Here is a 22,259-nt window from a genome sequence, read left to right as displayed (position 1 = left end):
GTGATAAAATGCGTCTTTTATCCCGCTGAGAAGGCGCAGTGTACTATACATGTCGCAGGAAATAACGCGTCACCACAGCGCTACCCACAACCCTGCGCGCCTGCCCTCAGTAAACATGGCGGCCATGAGCCTCCTGCGCTCGGTGGCGGCCTCCCTGGTCAGCCGTCTGCAGCCGGTACCGCGCGGTGTGCTCGGGAGAAGCAGCCTGCTGGGGAGGGGGCCGCCGGCCGCTGTGGGTAAGATGTCAGGCGGGTCCGGGGGGCAGGAGCCGTGTCCGGGGTGACCTTGTACTGACTGACATTGAGGGGACACCCGGGGGCAGAGCTGTGTATACGGAGTATACGTGCCCAGAGGGGGCAAGTGATGGTGTGCGCCACCTGCAGGCTGTGTGGTGTTATCACAGGGATGAGATGGTTTACACTTGATGGGGAGGGCAGACATTAGAGCTACATGAAGGAGAACCCCCCCTTCTACACTGTGAATGGCGGACACTCAGTGACTACTGTACAGTCTTCCAAGTGTGGTGCTTCAGCTGATGCAAAACTACAACTCCCATCGTGCTCTGTATACTGTCAGAGCAATAGACACAAGCAGTGGCAGGACAGGAGATGGGCCATTGTGTGTGTGTATATATGGTATATACAGCTATGAGGCGTATAGACACAAGCAGTGGCAGGACAGGAGATGGGTCATTGTGTGTGTATATATATATATATGGTATATACAGCTATGAGGCGTATAGACACAAGCAGTGGCAGGACAGGAGATGGGTCACTTGTCAGCAGGTTCTAAGGCACACACGCATATACATATAAATAGCCAGGAACCGACTATAAACAGACAACAGGTCATAAAGGAAAGACTGAGATTTCTCCAATTTTCAAATCCATTCCTGGTTTTGGCTGCAAAAATCTGCCAGATAATCTGTGTGTGTAAAATTATGCCAACAGATTTCTGCAGCCAAGACCAGGAATGGATTTGAAAAGAGGAGAAATCAGTCTTTCCTTTATGACCTGTTCTCTGTTTATAGTCTGTTCCTGACTTTAGCTGAAAAAATGTCAGATAATCTGTTGGTGTAATAGGGCCCTAAGGGTGCCTTTACACAGACAGATTTATCTGACAGATTTTTGAAGCCAAAGCCAGGAACAGACTATAAACAGGGAACAGATCATAAAGGAAAGACTGAGATTTCTCCTCTATTTAAATTCATTTCTGGCTTTGGCTTCAAAAATCTGTCAGATAAATCTGTCTGTGTAAATGCACCCTGAGGGTACAAACACACACAACGTATATGCAGTAGATACGCAGCAGATTTGATGGTGTGTTCAGTTATTTAGATCTAATCTGCTGCGTATTTGCTGCATATCGCAGCAGTAAATACGCTGCCTATACGGTGTGTGTGTTTGTACCCTAAGAGTCCTATTCCACGGGCCGAGGAGGGCACGGTCAACGATGTAAACGAGTGGCGATCTGCTAGATCGCCGCTCATTTACTGGGCCTATTCCACGGCCCGATTGTTGAGCGAGGGCTGCAAGGACATCGTTACCGATGTCCTTGCAACCCTTGCAGCAGCATACATTACCTGCAGGTCTTCTTCTCCGCGCTGTCTTCTTCCCCGGGCCCCGCGCGCTCTATCTTTCAAATGGCCGGTCAGCTGACAGGCCACACTCAGCCAATCACAGGCCGCGGCGGTCGCCCGCCGCGCACCGCTATTCAACCGTAGCGATGCGCAGTGGGGGAACGATGATTTTAGGACTGGCCCTAAATGAACGATCAGCCGATGACACAATCATCGGCTGATCGTTTTCTCTATTTCACCGAACGATAATCGGCCGAATCAGGCCAAATGGGGCCGATTATCGCTACTGTGGAATAGGGTCCTTAGGCTGGGTTCACACTACGTATATTTCACTCAGTATTGTGGTCCTCATATTGCAACCAAAACCAGGAGTGGATTGAAAACACAGAAAGGCTCTGTTCACATAATGTTGAAATTGAGTGGATGGCCGCCATTTAATGGCAAATATTTGCTGTTATTTTGAAACGGCTGTTATATTGAAATAATGGCAGTTATTTACTGTTATAATGGTGCGTTTACACAGAGATTTAGCTGACAGATTTTTGAAGCCAAAGCCAGGAACAGACAATAAACAGACAACAGGTCATAAAGGAAAGACTGAGATTTCTCCCCTTTTCAAATCCATTCCTGGCTTTGGCTTCCAAAATCTGTCAGATAAATCTGCCTGTGTAAACGCTCCATAAGGGTACAAACACACACAGCAGATACGCAGCAGATTTGATACTGTGTTCAGTTATTTAGATCTAATCTGCTGCGTATCGCAGCAGTAAATACGCAGCGTATAAGCCGTGTGTGTTTGTACCCTAAGGGAGAGATTTATCAAAGGGTGTAAAATTTAGACTGGTGCAAACTGCCCCCAGCAGCCAATCACAGCTCAGCTTTAGGCAGTGCTGAAAGGAAAGAGGAGCTGTGATTGGTTGCTGGGGGCAGTTTGCACCAGTCTAAATTTTACACCCTTTGATAAATCTCTCCCTTAGGGTATAAACCCACACACCGTATAAGCAGCGTATTTACTGCTGCGATACGCAGCAAATACGCAGCAAACACGCAGCAAACACGCAGCAAAAACGCAGCAGATTATATCTAAATAACTGAACACAGCATCAAATATGTACCAACAAATCTGCTGCGTATTTGCTGCGTATTTGTTGCGTATCTGCTGTGTATACGGTGTGTGGGTTTGTACCCTAAGTGTTTAGATTGCGAGCGATCAGGAGAACCAGCTGGGAGATGACTGTCCTGCTATGAACTCCTCTGCTCACTCTGTCTCTCCCACCTGGACAGCCCCTTAGATCTAATGTGCATTAGCCACATTCTCCATCCAGCTGCACTGTATGAGCTCTATAGGCAGCCTCTCCAGTGCAGCTGGTTGAAGATCACCGCCATCTGGAAAGCGAAGCGCACTTATCTGGACGATGTCTAGAGAACAGACAGGGTCTGAACACTATGAATGATCAGAACTTTTGACGTGTCTTTGTGACCTGTCAAATATTTTTCTAAATGATAGGTACACTTTGACAGAGCTAAGAGAACTTTCAGAGAGTATCTGTTACTCTAAAGGAGGCCTTTTTAACAATAAGAGCTGGGATCTGATAGTTTCCTAGGGGCCACTGCTCCCCTCTTCCTACACACAGGGTTTAGTAATCCCCCCTGGTCCCCATGTATTTCATGTGTAATACTTCATATTGCCTGCAGGGGGTGATTCATCCAGTATTGTAGAATCCAGTAGTGTCTTCATGGGCAGAATACACTGCTAACAAAAAGGGACAATCTCTTAAGGGTACAAACACACACAGCAGATACGCAGCAGATACGCAGCAGAAACGCAGCAGATTTGATACTGTGTTCAGTTATTTAGATCTAATCTGCTGCGTATCTGCTGCGTATCGCAGCAGTAAATACGCAGCGTATATGCCGTGTGTGTTTGTACCCTTAAGCACTGTTGTCAACTGAGGGCAAAGAAAACGTGTTAATATCTAGGGATCACCAGAATGTGCTGACATCATGTTATACATAGTTCTTCTAATGTACAGTATTACAGTAAACATCTTATTTCTTCTTGTAGTGCCCGTGCGGTTTGAAAGCCATGGAAAGAGGTTGTTTGTGATCGCCCCATCTACATACTATGACAAAAGGTTCCTCAACTTATTGGTATGTCTGCCTCCATTTTCTTCAATTCACATAGATATCTCTACAGTGTGTGTAAATATATACTGTCATATAGTCTCCCATTGTCATAAAGGCAGATCAAAATGGATTATACAGTATTACTGTAACTAATAGGATATGCTCCATACTGAATCCTTTACTAATAGTTGTGTGACTAGATACTTGGACTTTTTGCTTAGTATTTTTTGCATGTGAATGGGCCTTTACAGGGGTCCGCAGTGTCTCCTGCACTTCTGCCACCATCATTGCCTTAGATTATTCAGGTTGGTATTAGTTTGACCCAAAGACAGAACATTGGCGAGGAATAGAATTGTCGCTCTGTTTCTGTATATAATGCTTTATACATTCTGATTGTAAAAAGATGACCTACAAATACGCCGTATTATATGTAATATACTGGAACATGTCAGTATGCAGCTTCATTTGTTTTTGTAAATGCAATGGCTATAAACCCACAGAAAATAGCTAAGAACTAATTTATATATTTTTTTTCTCAGAAATTCTATACGTTACTCACCGCAGTACCTGCAGGTATAGCCATAGTACTCATCAACATTTTTATAGGTAAGACATTTATTTCTTTTTGTTTTTTGAGGGGGGAGGGGGTTATTAAAATTTGATGTACTTTAAAGAAATTTCATCAGTCTATGGAGATTCCGTAGCCTGATTGTGACATGGATGACAAGATGATTCCCACAAGCAATACAGTGCTGATCCACTAAAGGACTGTTTCCTGTGAATAAAGCTCTACATCAGTTTAAGCGACTCTGTACCCACAATCTGACCCCCCCCCCCCCCCCAAAACCGCTTGTGCCTTCGGATAGCTGCTTTTAATCAAAGATCTCTCCTTGGGTCCGTCCGGCAGGTGATGCAGTTATTTTCCTAAAAAGCAACTTTTAAACTTGCAGCCCTGTGTCAAATTTTTCCTATTCTTCACCTGAACACTGCACAGGTGCCTTAACGCTTCAGCTCATGTGTCGTGTTCACCAGGGCTGTGGAGTCGGAGTTGGAGCTAGTTTTGGCTGGAGTTGTAGTCGGAGCTAGCTTTGGCTCGAGTCGGAGTTGAAGTCGGAAAAAAAATGTACTGACTCCGACTCCAGCTTTAAAAAAAAAAAAAAAATCTTTAAAAAATGTAGAATTGAATTTTGATATGAATTTTACAAGTTTTGCTCATGAATATATATTATGAGCAACATTCTAATAGGACACTATTACATAAGGGTGGTTGGAGAATATATCAGTAATAGGACACTGGCCCTATTAGATTAGGGTGGTCGGGGAATAGTTGTCAGTCACTATATGGCAGCTTGTTTCTGAGCTGGAAGAGTCCATTGTGTGGGGGGAGATCTGTGCTGTTCTCTTCCTGGATGCTGGATGACTGTATATGAGCAGCAGTGTAGTATGAAGATATCCTGTGTAATATAGAGGAGGAGGAGAAGACATAAGTAGTGTAGCTGTAACCTCTGTCCTCAGTGTGTGTGTGTGCACATGCTATGGCTGCAGCAGGCTGTGTGTGTGTGTGTGCTATGGCTGCAGCAGGCTGTGTGTATGTGTGCTATGGCTGCAGCAGGCTGTGTGTGTGTGTGCACTATGGCTGCAGCAGGCTGTGTTTATGTGTGCTATGGCCGCAGCAGGCTGTGTGTGTGTGTGTGTGTGTGTGTGTGAGGTGTGCGCTATGGCTGCAGCAAGCTGTGTGTGTGTGCGCGCTATGGCTGCAGCAAGCTGTGTGTGTGTGTGTGTGCGCTATTGCTGCAGCAAGCTGTGTGTGTGTGCGCAATTGCTGCAGCAAGCTGTGTGTGTGAGCTATGGCTGCAGCAGGCTGTGTGTGTGTGTGTGTGTGTGTGTGTGCGCTATGGGTGCAGCAGGCTGTGTGGGTGTGTGTATGCTATGGCTGCAGCAGGCTGTGTGTGTGTGTGTTTGTGTGTGTACGTGCCCCCACAGTGATCTTCTATATCACTGTGTGACCCCTCTCTATATCACTATGGCTGACCTTTATATCACAGGGATCTGGCATTGTTAGCAGTGTTTCTTGTATGGTGAATATTTAGTTAGAAACATAGATTGTCAGCAGGAAAAGACCACTTGCTCCATCTAGTCTAGTTGTGAGTAGTTCAGGACATGGAGGCTGGAGACTGGCTGCATCCACTGCACATACAGGAGAAGCTGCTTTATATACAGTATTCCTTATTCCCTCAGAAGTCGCCCCAGGATCATGTAGGACATTAGGGAGAAGCTGCTGAGCCAGTGTGATAAATAACTGTCCTGGTATATGACCGGCCATTTATGAAGGAGCAGGAGTCGGGAGTTGGAGTTGGTCCTGATAAAATTCAGGAGTCTGAGTCTGAGTTGGAGTTGGAGCTGCGGCTTACCGACTCCACAGCCCTGGTGTTCACCCAGGTGATGAATACTAGAAATTGTTATTTGAGTGTTCCTATGGATGAAGAGGGTGGGGAGGAGGGACAGAGAGGTGTTGCATGCCTAGGGCATAGACACTCTAGGCCACACCAATTTGACACAGGGCTGCAAGTTTAAAAGTTGTTTTTTATGCCGTTAACTGCATCACCTGCAGAGCGGACTCCAGGACAGATCTTGGATTAAAAGCAGCTATCCGAAGGTACAAGCGGTTGGGGGGGGGGGGGGGGGCAGATTGTGGGTAAAACAGTCTGAAACAGTCAACAAGCTTTTTTTCTGAAAAATCCCTTACCGATTGTCGAAGGGGTTCTCCAGCTTTGGGAAAGTTTTGATATAATGCTGTAGGTTTATAGAAAATAATTCTTATCTCTTTATACATGCAACTGTTATCCTTGGTCACATTTGATCCCAGGACTCCAACACTACAAAGCAACATGGCTAACCTCTGTGCCATCCACAACCTAGCTATCAGCCCCTAGTCTCCTCCATGTCACGCTGCCCTTACTGCTGCAGTTTGTTACATTGAGACAGGCAGTGAAATTCCACAGCACATGTTCTGCTCAGAAATTCCACCTGTTTTGCTTAGTGTGAATGGGCCCTTTAAAGTGTAACTGTCACTTTGCAGAAATCAATAGTACAAGCAATTTTTAAGAAACTCTGTAAGGGTGCCTTCACACCAACCGGATCCGCAGCGGATCTCACTTCTGCGGATTCAGTATCATTCACCCCTATGATAGCACATACTTGCAGCGGGATGTCAATCCCGCTGTATGTGCTTTAACTCCCTGGTGCCCGCAGCCCTGCCGCCCGCATCCCCGTCCCATCAGCATTGCCGCCGGCATCCTCCATCCCCGGCATCCTCCATCCCCATCCCATCATCCCCGCTGCCGGCATCCTCCATCCCCGCACCCGTAGCCGAGAGCATACATTACCTGCTCGGCGGCACAGCTACAGTGAGGCTCCCGACTCCGGTGCTGTTGCGGTGCACTCATCGGCTTAGCGGGACCGGAGCTGGCTGCAGGATCGGCTGCAGGATGCCGGGGATGGAGGATGCTGGGGACAGGGATGATGGGACGGGGCTGCGGGCACCAGGGAGTTAAAACACATACTCACAGCGGGATGTCAATCCCGCTGCAAGTATGTGCTATCATAGGGGTGAATGATACTGGATCCGCAGCTGATCTCGCTGTGAATCTGCAGAAGTGAGATCCGCTGCGGATCCGGTAGGTGTGAAGGCACCCTAATAGGTTTTATTAAAGTGACTGTACCATCAGGCCCGGGATAAAGGAGAGTCTTTTCATCAATTAAAAAAAAATCACATAATAAAAGTTGAAATTGCCTCCCTTTTCCCATTTTATAAATTTAAAAAAAAAAAAAAAAAAAAAAGGTTTTAGCTATTGCTGCGAATCACCCGACCAATTAAATTATCCTGATTTCGCTTGGTAAATGGCATACCTGCAAAAAACTGCTAAAATGCAAAATTGCTCATTTTTGGTCACATTAAATCCAGAAAAATTGTAATAAAAAATGATCAAAAAGTTGCATATACACAAGTAGGCTATTGATAGAAAGTACAGATCATGATGCAAAAAGAGATAACTCAAATAGCCCCATAGAGCAAAAATAAAAGTTATAAGGGTGGTAACAGTGCAATTTTTAAACATCTTGTTTATTCATTTAAAGACACATCAGTTTTACCATTTGGTAAACAACGTAAAAACAATGTCCCCCCCCCCCTACAAATGAAAACAAATTGTCTTTTTAATATATATATATTTTAATGCACAAAATATTTTGGAAAATTAAGTCTGTCATTGCAAAGTATAATTTCTGTCACAAAAAACTAACAGCTCATGTAGGTCTGTAGGTGAAAAAGTGCCAGCGCTATGGCCTTTTTAACATGAGCAGGAGAGAACAAAAGTGCAATACCTAAAATTAGCTTGGTCCTGAAGGGGTTAAGGAACTCTGTTTCTTTAATATTAATTATATTCTAATTATTTTCAGGGCCAGCAGAATTAGTTGAAATTCCAGAGGGTTATGTTCCTGAACCCTATGAGTACCAGCGGGTAAGTACTGGATAATGTGTGCTATATGGGATTTCTTTATATATTTGTATATTTCTTTAAATAATTGAGCAATTTTAGGACTGCATAGTCCATTTATAGCCTACTATTACTGTCACAAATATGAGAATACTTGATCATTATAGTCAGAGCACACATTTAGGCATTTCAGTACTTCAATATGTGACATTTGTACATGTCTGTGTACCATCAGCTTTAACAGTACAGGACACACTGATCTGTCATCCTCACACAGAGGTAGGGGAGAGGAGTGGAGTGGAGCCATACATCTTTATCATGCAACTTACTGCCACAGCTGCCTGGGTAGCAAGATAAACTTATTAGGCTGTGTTTTACTTTTTGAGTTTTTAGCTGAGGTTCTCTGCTTACATAATCAGAACTGCCTGTCTTGATTCTGCAATCTGATCAATATTAAAAGGCACATCAGATTGTTTATATAAAGAGTGCCAAACCATGGTTTACCAGCTGATGCTTACCAAGCTCAATCTAAGAAAAGCACGTGTTTTTTTTATTTTAGTGCATTTTCTCTGCAGTTCTGAAATGCAGATGTGGGGAAACAGCCTTAGGTGCCCAGAGCATATCCCCCCCCTTCCCGAGCTAAGAGTGATAGCTGTAGGCGATAATAGCTAAGGGGAGGGGCCAGGAACAGGTAGTTTCCTCTTTCTGGGCATTTGTGTAAGTGAGCAGGAGTTTAAAAAACATTTTTCTTGGGAACGCAAGCTGCGTCACCAAAACTGTAGGTATGGTACCACTTGCCTCCTTGACCTCATTCACACTTCCATAGTTCTGTAAACAATTGTGGACCTCACTACTGCGAATAAGATACAGGAGTGTCAGCAGTGTTTCTAGATCAAAATTGCTGATGGATCCCCTTTTAATACTTGTCTGTGACTGTGAAAACTCATGGGGAATTTCATGTTTGTTTTTCAGCACCCGATCACCCGCTTTTTGACCCGCCACGTATTTCCTGATTACCAGCAATCATATGAACAGGAAATGTGTCTAATTCATGGGGAAAACGAAAAACGTCTGCTCAGGTACATTACACAATTTTGTTTCAAACTCTGTATGTGCATGGAAACAAATAATTTGTCGTCTCCTTTCTTCTGTGTATCAATCATCTCTTTAGGAAGACCACCCCTTCAAAATATAATTTTCCACTTTTATTTTGGGTAGTTGTCTCAAAGAGGTTATGGCCCTTCTACACAGAGCGTTTAACATTCAAATCTACGCAATCGTAATCACATTTGAGCGATTATCTACTTGTGTAAATACAGGTAATGATGAAGCGTTCAACATGTTCTCAAATAGTCACTGGTTGCTTGCTGATAATTCGCAGATCGCTTTGTCTAAACAGCCTTTCGCAGATTTAGCCTGCTGCGTGGGTTTGCATTAACCCCTTAGTGATCGCCATGCTGCCTTTTCACGGCGGCCACTAATGGGCTTTATTCCGGGCAGTTTAACCCGTTAAATGCCGCTGTCAAACCATGACAGCGGCATTTAACGGGTCCCGGTGGATCCCGGACGGCGCCGCAGGTCCACTTACATGATCGCGATGTCCCGCCACCACCCCAGATTGCCCGTCACCACCCCAGATTGCCTGTCACCACCCCAGATTGTCCGTATCCACCCCAGACAGCCCATAACCATCCCAGACTGCCCGTTGCCACCTCAGATAGCCAGTAAACACCCCGAAATTGTCTATTACCACCCCAGATAACCAGTAAACACCTACATATTGCCTGTAACTAAAATGACACTCCTTCTCTTCTGAGCCCTGCTGTGTGCCCATACAGTGGTTTATGCCCACATATGGGGTACCATTGTACTCAGGAGAACCTGCGTTACAAATTTTGGGGTGCTTTATCTCCCCTGTTCCTAGTGAAATTGAGAAATTTCAAACAAACATGTTATTGGAAAAATTCAATTTTGTTTTTCATTTTTACGGTCTAGTTTTGAATACTTTCCTCCAATACCTGTGGGGTCAAAATGCTCACCACACCCCAAGATGAATTCCTTGAGCGGTGTACTTTCCAAAATGGGGTGACTTTTTTTTTTTTGGGGGGGGGGTTCTATTCTGTAGACATTACAGGGGCACTGCAAACGCACCTGGCGCTCAGAAACTTCAGAAAAATCATGCACTGAAAATGCATGGCGCTCCCTTCCTTCTGAGGCCCACACAGTGGTTTATGCCCACGTATGGGGTACCGTTCTACTCAGGAGTACCTGCGTTACATATATTGGGGTGAGTTTTCTCCCCTGTTTCTCGTGAAATTGAGAAATTTCAAACTAAACAAACATGTTATTGGAAAAATTCTATTTTTTCATTTTTACTGTCTTCTTTTGAATACCTTTCTCTAATACCTGTGGGGTCAAAATGGTCACCAAACCCCAAGATGAATTCTTTGAGGGGTGCCCTTTCAAAAATGAGGTGACTTTTGGGGGGTTCTATTCTGCTGACACTACAGGGCCTCTGCAAACGCACCTGGCGCTCAGAAACTTCTTCAGCAAAATCTGAACTGGAAATGCTAATAGGCACTCCTTCCCTTCTGAGCCCCGCTGTGTGTCCATACAGTGGTTTACGCCCACATATGGGGTACCATTGTACTCAGGAGAACCTGCGTTAACAAATATGGGGTGCATTTTCTGCAAAGCCAATTGGCTGCAGCAGTGTTTCATCTCAGTCACTGGGCAGGCAGGTCCTGTGGGGTAGACAGCACAATACGTGGTGGAAGCAGGTGACTGGGACAGTTGCTACTAAAGGTGCATGAATGTGGTAATGAATGAGGTAATGAATGTGGAGTACATGGAGATATTTAACCTCTTAAAGGGAATGTGTCACGTTTTTTTTATTTTATTATAAAATGTAACTTTGCAAAATAAGTGTTTTACATAACTTTATTTTTACATGTGGCATCACTATTTAAACACAGTGTGATGCCTGCACAGGGGGCTGCCATGTTCAGTAGCATCTGTGTATGACGTCATTTCACGACACATACACAGATGCTGTACGGCACCCCCAGAGCATTGAAGTGAACCGACTGAGTCCGTCTGGTTCACTTACAATGCGCATGCCCAGTACACAGCCTAATTCCATTGTGGAGGGTGTAGGTGCCATTTTTCAGAAGCCTGGCACTGACATATACAGCGGCCAGTACCCGATCTAGTAACTGACCCGTTGGACATCCAGACAGTGTGGGGCTGTGGGCAGCAGTTGGGCTGAGCCATGCGTCCTCATGCTCCTGGCTCTGCAGAGCGCTGGTCTCAGGAGAGTGTGTCACTGAGGGGCCAGGAGGCTGCAGCCGGGAGCCGCACACACTCCACTCCCTAGCAGCACCTGCAGCTCCCTCACTACTGGGGCAGGAGGACAGCAGGGAGGAGGAGGACGCTGGAGCCGACAGGACAGTGACACCTTATGTGTGAGCACTTATACATGCTGCAAAGACAGTTACACCACATATCTTTCTTCTGAATTCCTGGTCTGAGCTCTGCACTGGGTCCCTTCCCGCACAGAGAACAGAGGTCGGAGGTCATCACTGCAGGAGATAAGTGTAATGTTCTGCTCTTAACACTTTCTGTATGGACAGGGCAGATGTGACAGCTCTGGCTCCTCCAGTGATAACCTCCGACCTCTCTTCTCACTGCTCCTCACAAGTGCTGGTCTGGACTTAGTGAGGAGGTCAGAAGGAATGCTTGTTGTTTAACCCTGTCTGTACTGCTTGTCTGCAGGGCACCACCAGGGGTGGTTGGGAGAGCAGGGCACCACCAGGGGTGGTTGGGAGAGCAGGGCACCACCAGGGGTGGTTGGGAGAGCAGGGCACCACAGCAGTTCCATCTATTGCTCCAAAAATTTATATTTCACAAAATAAACCGAAAGTCGGTTTATATTACTGTACATTATCTGTGCTCTGTGGGGTCTTTTGTCACTTTTGCTGGTAAGAATCAGATAGAATAACCCAGTGCAGGTGTGAACAGAGGCTTTGTTTCTCTACAAATCGTGAGATTGCCAACAATTGCTAAAAAAATAAGACAGCGCACCATTACTATAAATAACTGGCAAAACACAGGCATAGCTACACCCCTTCAACTGGATATAACTGAGAGACCATCAAGAGAGATGTAGTAAGGGGTTCTGCAGCAGCTGAGATGTAAAGGGTTCTGCAGCAGCTGAGATGTAAGGGGTTCTGCAGCAGCTGAGATGTAAAGGGTTCTGCAGCAGCTGAGATGTAAGGGGTTCTGCAGCAGCTGAGATGTAGTATGACGTTTTGTAGCAGCTATTGGCACCTGGCAGGTGTGTCAGTGTCGGGGAGTGTGCAGGTCCTTTGGTCTGTGGTCATGTACGCCGGAGAAGTGAGTGATGGCCACTGATCTCGCTTCAGAGGAGAGGAGCAGCCGGGAGCTGCATGAAGATGGAGAGGCAAGTCCGAGGGTAGCAGTGGAGTGTCGGAAGCAGCCAGGAGACTGTCTGTCTGTATGAGTTGCGTGTACGAGTGTGCGTGTACGAGTGTGCGTGTACGAGTGTGCGTGTACGAGCGTGCGTGTACGAGCGTGCGTGTACGAGCGTGCGTGTACGAGCGTGCGTGTACGAGCGTGCGTGTACGAGCGTGCGTGTACGAGCGTGCCTGTACGAGCGTGCCTGTACGAGCGTGCCTGTACGAGCGTGCCTGTACGAGCGTGCCTGTACGAGCGTGCCTGTACGAGCGTGCCTGTACGAGCGTGCCTGTACGAGCGTGCCTGTCACGGATGGGCGGTGAGAAGTAGAAGGTGATTGTGGGCAGGCCAGCTATATGAGGTTTTGCAGCAGCTGACGTTTATTATGAGGTTCTGCAGCAGCTAAGGTTTATTATGAGATTCTGCAGCAGCTAAGGTATATTCTGAAGGGCTAGGGACACACTTGTTTATGTGTACTGCTGTGCAGACAACAACAAAATGGCGATGCCCAGCAGTACACACAATAGCACCTTTTCCCTCTTTGTTCGGCTGTGAAAAGAGGAGGGAGGTGAAGATGTCACAGCAGTTCAGCAGAGACTGCCTCTTTTTTCAGCAGCCGTAGTTCAGGTTACTTTTTACCTGATGGAGCTCCCTCTGGTGGCCATCAATGGGAAATATGAAAACTTAGATAATTAATTATTCATATTTCCTTACATGTAAAAAAAAACAACACATTAACAAAAAAAATAACATTCAGTTTTAACATTTTCAATTTTTTTTGTTTTAACTTGATGACACATTCCCTTTAAGGATGGAGCCAATTTTCGTTTTTGCATTTTAGTTTTTTCCTCGTGTTTAAAAGGCCATAGCACTTGCATTTTTCCACCTAGAGACCCACATGAGCCCTTATTTTTTACGTCACTAATTGTACTTTGCAATTACAGGCTGAATTTTTGCATAAAGTACACTGTGAAACCAGCAAAAAATTCAATGTGTGGTGAAATTGAACAAAAAGACGCATTTTTTATATTTAGGGGTTTTTTGTTTTTACGCCGCTCGCCCTGGGGTAAAACTGACTTGTTATGCATGTTCCTCAAGTCGTTACAATAAAAGTTATACATATGTTCCTTAAAATCGCTCCATTCCCATGCTTTTATCCTTTGGTCTATGGGGCTGTGTGAGGTGTCATTTTTTTGCGCCATGATGTTTACTTTCTATCGGTACCTTGATTGCGCATATACAACTTTTTGAACTCTTTTAAATTTTTTCTGGATTTGATGCAACCAAAAATGCGCAATTTTGCACTTTGGGATTTTTTTGCGCTTACGCCGTTTACCGTGTGAGATCAGGAATGTAATTAATAGTTCGGGCGATTACGCACGCGACGATACCAAACATGTTTATTTATTTACTAGGGATGGTCCGAACCGAGTTCGGATCGGGTTCGTACGAACCCTCGGTAATGATTCCCGCTGTCTGCCCGCTCCGTGGAGCGGGCGGATCCAGCGGGAGGACCGCCTGGAAAACTGGGATGGAGCCATAGCTATAGGCTGTATCCCAGTTTTCCAGGCGTTACACCCGCTGTACCCGCCCGCTCCACAGAGCGGGCAGACAGCAGGAATCTGCTGCCGAGCGTTCGGGTTCATACGAACCCGAACCTCGGCAAGTTCAGAACATCCCTATTATTTACTTTTATTTAAAACCTGGGAAAAGGGGGGTGATTCTGACTTTTATTAGGGGAGGGGGCTTTTTACTAATAACACTTTATTTTATTTTTTTACCCTTATACTAGAAGCCCCCCTGGGGCTGTGCGGCCCTGCTCTGAACACCTCTTGCGGGCACATGACGTACGGGTACGTCATGCATCCTTAAGAGGTTAAATGGGCACTATCACCTAAAGCGTAACTGTCATTTCAGGGTAATTTTTCTGAAAACATTAAATATCAATAGTACAAGCGATTTTAAGAAACTATGTATTAGATTTATCAAAAGAGTTTCCTTCTGTACTGAATATGCTGTTTTCCTAGCTCCCCCCTGACTTCAGAAGAAGCAGGATTTCTGTGTCCATTATGTGGCTATGGAGAGGGGAGGGGCTGAAAAGAGTAAGTGAGCACAGAGGACTCCTGCACAGCACATCATCCTGCAATCTTCTCAGCAAGTGCCTAGATATGCACTGACCTTTCTGAACCCTGAATCCAGCGTTTTAGGTTCCCAGAGAGTCTACAAACAGCTGACCTTCATGTCTCTTCTCCCTGCTCACTCATCTCCCTCGGCCTCTCCCCCCTTCATAGGGATATAATGGAGACAGCAGAACCCGTCTTCACTGGCTTCTCTGTAATAAAGACTGCTTTGCCTGATAATGCACAGATAATAACTGAGGGGGGAGGGGGCTGGGAAATTGCTTTTTGAGTACATAAAGAGGCTTTTTTGCCTAATAAAACCTATTATAGAGTTTCTTAAAATCGCTTATACTACTGATTTCTGCAAAAAAAAAAAAAAAAAAAAAAGACAGTTACGCTTTAACCTCTTAAGGACCCATGACGTACCGGCACGTCATGGATCACTGTCACTTAAGGACCCATGACGTACCGGTACGTCGGCCCTTTAAACGGGCGCCGCGGCCGGCCGGGTCCCGATCGGGGGAGATAGCCTGCTATAATACATAGCAGGCCATCTCTCCCTGTCGGCATGGAGGGTTGTTAACCCCCCCCCATGCCGACGATCGCCGCTATTGGCTGATAAGCCCATAGCGGCGATCGGAACCTTTCCGGGCCATCGGTGGCCCGATGACCCGGAAAAAAATGGCGGTCGGTGATGTCCGAGGACGACACCGACCGCCATTACTGTAAAAAGCCGGCCGGCCGTTCACGGCGATCAAAGTCCCCACAAGTAATAAATACCTGCTCCGGCTAGGTAGCTGAGGGGTCCAGAGCAGGTATTTGTACATTACTCACCTGTCCCGGGGTCCTGATCGGCGTCTTCCGGGTTCCCGGCGTCCTCTTCATCTTGTCGGGACTTCGGCTTCTTCCGTGAGTCCCGATCGGCTTTTTCCGGCTCCAGCGTCGGCTTTTTTCGTATTTTTCCGGCTCCAGCGTCGTCTATTTTCGGATCTTGCGCTCTGCTGCCCCCTAGCGGCTGATACGTGTATTACACTTATCAGCCACTACAGGGATGTTCAGAATGTAGTAAAAAAAAAATTTTTTTTCCCAAATTTTTTTTTTTCTATTTTCCGCACCCTATCGCCGCTGAGTGTTGATCAGCATCGCACGAAAGTGCGCTGCTAATCAGCAACTCCTCCTTTTTGGCGTAGGGTGGTTTTTTTTTATATCCTACTGCCACGGTCTGCTGATAAGTGCCGAACATAGGTGCGGCATTTATCAGCAACACCATTTTTGGCGTAGGTTTTTTTTTGTATACTTACTGTAAAAAACACGTAAAAAAACACTACATTACACCACACTACATTGAATAAAGTTTTACACTACACCACTACATACCCCATATACCAATCCCCATATAAAGATGGCCCCCAGGGTGTTTTCGGTATCGGACGCATACGTTATTATTGCCTCCGACACCGAAACAGCCAGTGAGGATGAATGGGGGGTCCTTTGTTCCTCCATTCATCCTCATCCTCCTCATCATCCAGTGACGTGTCTGGGAGTAGCGTAGCGTACGCTGCCCCCCAGACACGTCTTTTCTGCCAGTACCGTCCCAATAAGAGATGACGGTATGGCGTGAAATTCTACAAACTCTGTGAGAGTACCTCAGGGTACACTTACAGATTTAGGGTACGTGCACACTGCGGAATGGCGAAGGATAACCCTTCGTGCATTCCGCAGCTGGCACCCGCCGGCGGACTGATGCAGGGGCGCGTCTCCGCCCGTGTCATAGACTCTATCCTATGCATGGGCGGATTCCATCATCCGTCATTCTATCAACACGTTGGACGCAGAGCGGAATCCGCCCGTGCATAGAATGGAGTCTACGACACGGACGGAGACGTGCGCCTGCATCAGTCCGCCGGCGGGTGCCAACTGCGGAATGCACAAAGGGTTATCCTGCGCGATTCCGCAGTGTGCACGGAGTTAGTGGGGACATCGTCCGGGAACTGATCTTCCCACTGCTGGATAAAGGTTACCACCTGTACGGGGATAACTTTTATACCAGCACCCTCTCTTCCGGTCCCTCGCTGCCCGAGCTACTGTAGCTTGCGGCACGATCCGAACATATCAGAAGTAGTAATAGAGCCCTAATATTTAGCAGCCATGGAGCGGACCCAGCGCTTCTGGATATGAAGGACCCCGTATCGCACCAGGACAACATTTTCCAGGTGACGTCCCCCACACTGGAGAAAGGGAGACCCCAGAAGAAGTGCAGAGTGTGGGGTAACAGGGGGATCAGGAAGGACAACATTTTCCAGTGTGACACCTGTCCTGATCCCCCCGGCCTCTGCATACTGGATCGCTCCAAGGCGCACCACACGTCACTGGGGTTCTACATTATCTAAATTCTGTCACTTATTCCTATTTCAGGGGTCACGTTGATCCGGGGATTATTCTGATCGCCAATATGGAGTCGGGAAGGAATTTTTCCCCTGTGATAAAGCTACTGTTGTCTGCCTCACGAGGGTTTTTTGCCTTCCTCTGGGTCAACACAGGTTGAATTTGATGGACACCTGTCATTTTCAACCTTATAAACTAATAATTGGCCTAATACCCCCAAATAAATTAGAATTGTCCCTTTTCCCCAGCTAAATAGGTATGGCCGCCATTCCCATTAGAGGAGGCCATGATGCAATTACAAAGCCTCTGTGCGGCCAGGACAGTAGAAACCCCCCACAAGTGACCCCATTCTGGAAACTACACCCCATAAGGAATCTAACAAGTGGGGCAGCGGGTATATGGCCCCCTGGTGACGGCCACATTTGGGACGTGAAAATGAAAAAAATGGTATTTTTTATTTTCACGGCACATGTTCTACACATGTGCCCATCACTAGTGGGGTCCATATGCTCACTGCACCCCTTGTTAGATTCCTTATGGGGTGTAGTTTCCAGAATTGGGTCACTTGTGGGGGGTTTCTACTGTTCTGGCAGCACAGGAGCTTTGTAATTGCGACATGGCCTCCATCCCCCATTCCAGCCTCTAAATGGCGCTCTGTCCTTTTGGTGACTTGCCCTGTGCCCATATGGCAAATTATGTCCACATGTGGGGTATTTTCGTACTCAGGGGAAACTACCCTACACGTTTTGTGTTCATTTTCTTTTTTAACCCCTTGTGGAAATGGAAAAAAATCAAGGCTAGACCAACATTTAGTGTAATTTTTTTTTAATTTTTACTCTAAATCATTGATCTTGTCTTGATTTTTTCATTTTCACAAGGGGTTAAAAGATAAAAAAAAAAACACAATGTGTAGAGCAATTTCCCCTGAGTACGGAAATACCCCACATGTGGACATAAAGCGCCATGCGGGTGCAGGGTAAGCCTCCAAAGGGAAGGTGCGCCATTTGGTTTTTGAAGGCTGGATTTGGATGGAATGGATTTCGAGGGGCCATGTTGCATTCAAAAGGCCCCTGTGTTGCCAAGACAGTTAAACCCCCCACAAGTGACCCTATTATGGAAACTACACCCCTCAAGGAATGTAACAAGGGGTGTAGTCAGCATATGGACCCCACTGGTGATGGGCACAAATGTGGAACAATGTGGCGTGAAAATGAAATATTAAATTTTTTACACTATAATGTTGGTCTAGCCTTGAATTTATCATTTTCACAAGGGGTTAAAAGAGAAAAAAAAACACAATGTGTAGAGCAATTTCCCCCCGAGTCTGTTAATACCCCACATGTGGACATAAAGCGCCATGTGAGTGCAGGGCAAGCCTCTGAAGGGAAGGAGCGCCATTTGGATTTTAGAGGTTGGATTTGGCTAGAATGGATGATGAACGCCATGTCGCATTTACAGAGCCCTTGTGCTGCCAAAACACTGTAAACCCCCCACAAGTGACCCCATTCTGGAAACTACACCCCTCAAGGAATCTAACAAGGGGTGCAATGAGGATATGGACCCCTGGATGACGGGCACATTTGTGCCATGAAAGTGAAAAAATGAAAATTTTCACGTCACATTTTTCCACAGTTGTGCCCGTCACCAGTGGGGTCCATATGCTCACTGCACCCCTTGTTAGATTCCTTGAGGGGTGTAGTTTCCAGAATGGGGTCACTTGTGGGGGGTTTCCAGTGTCTTGGCAGCACGAGGGCTCTGTAAATGCGACATGGCCCTTGAAATCCATTCCAGTGAAATCCAGCTTCCAAAAGCCAATTGGCGCTCCTTCCCTTTGGAGGCTCGTCCTGCGCCCGCTTGGCACTTTATGTCCACATGTGGGGTATTTCCGTACTCGGGAGAAACTGCGCTACATGTTTTGTGTTTTTTTTTCCCTTTTATCCCTTTGTGAAAATGAAAAATTGAAGGCTAGAACAACATTTTAGTGTAAAAAATACTTTAGTCTTTTTTCAAGCCATATTGTTTGGAAAATCTGTGAAGCACCTGTGGGGTCCAGATGCTCACCGCACCCCTTGTTACATTCCTTGAGGGGTGTAGTTTTCTAAATGGTGTCCCTTTAGGGGTGTTTTTTAGGTTTTGGCACCCCAGAGCCTCTGCCAACCTGAAGTGGTACAGTCAGAAATGACCTAATATAACGGAGCCATTGAAATTCACTAGGCGCTCCTTTATATCTGAGGCTTGTGGTTGCGTCAAATAGCGCAATAGGGCCACATATGGGGTATTTCTATAAACTGCAGAAACGGGGCAATCAATATTGGGGTGCATTTCTCTGGTAATAGGTTTATAATTATGAAAAATATTGGATTACAATAAAATCTCTGCACAGAAAATTAAAATTTTCAAATTTCTTACACACTTAGCTTTTATTTCTGTGACTCCCCTAAAGGGTTAAAACACTTTCTGGATGTGCTTTTGCAGAGTTTAGGGGGTGCAGTTTCTGAAATGGGGTGCTTCGTGGGGCTTTCTAACACACAGTCCCCTCAAATACACTTTAAACCTGAACAGTTCCCTAAAAATATCTGATTTTGAAATTTTACTGAAAATTTGGAAATTTGCTGCTAATGTTTCAAGCTTCCTATTGTCTAAAAAAAATGAAATATAGTTTAATAAATGCCGCCAACATAAAGTAGACATGTTGCTAATGCTATTTAATATATAATTTATGTGGTATAACCATTTTCTGTATAAGCAGAAAAGTTTTAAAGTTGGAAAAATGCATTTTTTCACAATTTTTCACGCTATTTTGGTTTTTTTCATAAAGATTCGTTATAAGTATCAACTCCAATTTACAAGAAATGTGAAGTACAATATGTCACGAGAAAACAATCTCAGAATCAGCCGGATAGGTAAAAGCATCCCGAAGTTATTAATGAATAAAGTGACACTGGTCAAATTCATAAAATTTGCTCCGGTCCTTAAGGCCATTTCAGGCCCGGTCCTTAAGGGGTTAAAAAAAAACAAAAAAACATTTTGATATGTTGTAGAGAAATATCATTGGGGGACTGAGTGTTCAGAATCAAACTGATGCAGGCACACATTTCACTCCTCGGCTTTCTGTGGTGTCTATTATAAGTCTATGAGGTTGCAGAATGGAGATGATTGACAGGGGGGAAATAAAGATTATCTCTGCTTGTTTGCCCGACCAATGAATATTTTTAACATGTCAGAAGTTTTTTTTTCAGTGACATGTATGAAAGTATGGCGTAGGATTAGCAGCTGATCTTGCCCCATACACAGCAGATAACTGATCTTAGTTGTTTAACCACTAGATTCTTCAGTCAAAGGCATGCACTACTTCCTACCATCATCAAACTGCACAAAACATGCTGGAAACAATAAAAGCCGTCTAATCTGGTCTGTAGACAGACAAAAGTTAGGTTGGAATATGTCTATTCCCCCTTATTTCACCCTACAAATAAGAGTTATAGCTGTAAGAAGAAGGGGAGATGCAAAACAAAAATGATCTCGCAGAACAGAAAAAGAATGACAATTTAATTCAGTTGACACCTTCCACTTGCACTGCTGTATTTCACCATCTGTTTATCATTGTCAGTGTCCATGGATCTGTTTGTAACCAATTTTGAATTTGATTTTTACTTGCAGGCTGTATGAAAAGGCAGCACGTCGCTCTATGAGACAGAATGGCGATGGTCCATGGTTTCAGTTTGAGACGCTGGATAAGACCCTCATTGATAATGGACCTAAGGCAGTCCCTGATGAATAGTGCTTCTGACGGCTTACTACTGTTTTAAATCTTACATTTCTTTGCCCACTTATTCTGATGACTCTCAAATCAACTTTGTACCAATGTACTATAATATTATTAAAGTACTGAAAAACAGTGCTGCTTTGAGTGTAGCTTTGTAGCATTTATTTTTATGAAAGGGGCATGGTAACTACAAGTACACAAACTTCTGTCTGCTGTAGATTTCAGGCCCTTCATGCACTACCTACATTTAAAAGAGGAATTCCAGGCATTTTTTCTTTTTTTTTTTTTTTTGTAAACAGGATACAGGTGGTGGTGGTGGTGGTGGTATATATTAAACAAACAAACAAAATAATGTTAGTCTTTGATAAATACCTCCCGCAGGGTTAGCGTTGTCACTTGTGGTCTAGTTTACTGTTCACAAATGTAAGATTAGCTGCAGAAATGACTAAACCTGTTACCTGTATCTGAGCTCACTCTAATAAAAGAAAGAGAGGAAAAAGTATATACTGAAGAATTAGGCTTTGTTTACACAACATAAAATACAGATGTCATTTTCAATATACTGTGCTTTATTGAAGTGGGAAATTGGCCAGCAGTACACACATACCATAAAATCATGACTCTAAATGATAATAACCATACAAATGATGAACATGCTTATTACTTACCATCTGCTTATATTGTATTCTATTCTATTAATTTTTTTTACTGTGTGAGAACATGGCCGGTGGATGGCTGAGCGGGCTTGAAACGTCATGTCTCACCTGGAGATTGGAGCAGTGCAATGCAGGACCCAACACTAGAATTCGAGAGCTAAGTGGACGTCATTGCTTTCATCCAGCCCTCTCCCCGTCCATAGTGAAAAAAGATTTCCCTACCCCTTTAACATTGACCGGGCATGGAGAAGCCACATGGTCAACTATGACTTGTGGGTTAGGCAGCATGAAAGTGTTAACTGGTTTTTGTTAACATGTCCACTAAAATTAGCAAAAAAAAAATAAAAATAATACAGCAACCATGAACAGAACACAAGTATACACAAATAATAATGATGAAAGATCCCAACATCCTAATTTTCATCATGTCTTAAATTATTGAAACCTAGCATAACTTACTATCTCATTCCTGGCTCCATTTATGCCTCCTATTTCATTCCTAGAATCCAGCATGGCTCCCAGTTTCTTCTCATTTCTGTAGTAAATAGTGACGCATGATACACTGAAATATCAATACCAACACTGCTCACATAAGCGCTAACAACATGGGGGGCTAGCCGCACACACTGTGCTCTCCTGCCTATCTGACGTGAT

The 22,259-nt window shown here is 45.0% G+C and overlaps 1 protein-coding gene across 1 annotated transcript; it reads left to right on the top strand.

Moving 5' to 3' along the window:
• Positions 1–77: 77 nt before the first annotated feature.
• On the top strand, positions 78–21,081 carry NDUFB5 (NADH:ubiquinone oxidoreductase subunit B5). Its single transcript, XM_069975145.1, has 6 exons — positions 78–236; positions 3,645–3,730; positions 4,246–4,312; positions 8,165–8,226; positions 9,175–9,281; positions 20,844–21,081. The coding sequence occupies exons 1-6, from the start codon at positions 116–118 to the stop codon at positions 20,962–20,964; spliced, it is 564 nt and encodes a 187-aa protein (XP_069831246.1). The 5' UTR covers positions 78–115; the 3' UTR covers positions 20,965–21,081.
• The last annotated feature ends 1,178 nt before the right edge of the window (positions 21,082–22,259 follow it).

Source organism: Dendropsophus ebraccatus, chromosome 6 (genome assembly GCF_027789765.1).
Source record: "Dendropsophus ebraccatus isolate aDenEbr1 chromosome 6, aDenEbr1.pat, whole genome shotgun sequence".
Lineage (NCBI taxonomy): Eukaryota > Metazoa > Chordata > Amphibia > Anura > Hylidae > Dendropsophus > Dendropsophus ebraccatus.
Note: the sequence above shows the minus strand (reverse complement) of the source record. Positions and strands in the feature narration are given on the sequence as shown.

Bases quoted from the DNA above. Each gene is read 5' to 3' on its own strand.
- NDUFB5 (XM_069975145.1), top strand. From the start codon at position 116: ATGGCGGCCATGAGCCTCCTGCGCTCGGTGGCGGCCTCCCTGGTCAGC. The intron at 3,731-4,245 runs GTATGTCTGCCT...TTTTTTTCTCAG, and splicing joins AAAGGTTCCTCAACTTATTG to AAATTCTATACGTTACTCAC. The intron at 4,313-8,164 runs GTAAGACATTTA...AATTATTTTCAG, and splicing joins ACTCATCAACATTTTTATAG to GGCCAGCAGAATTAGTTGAA.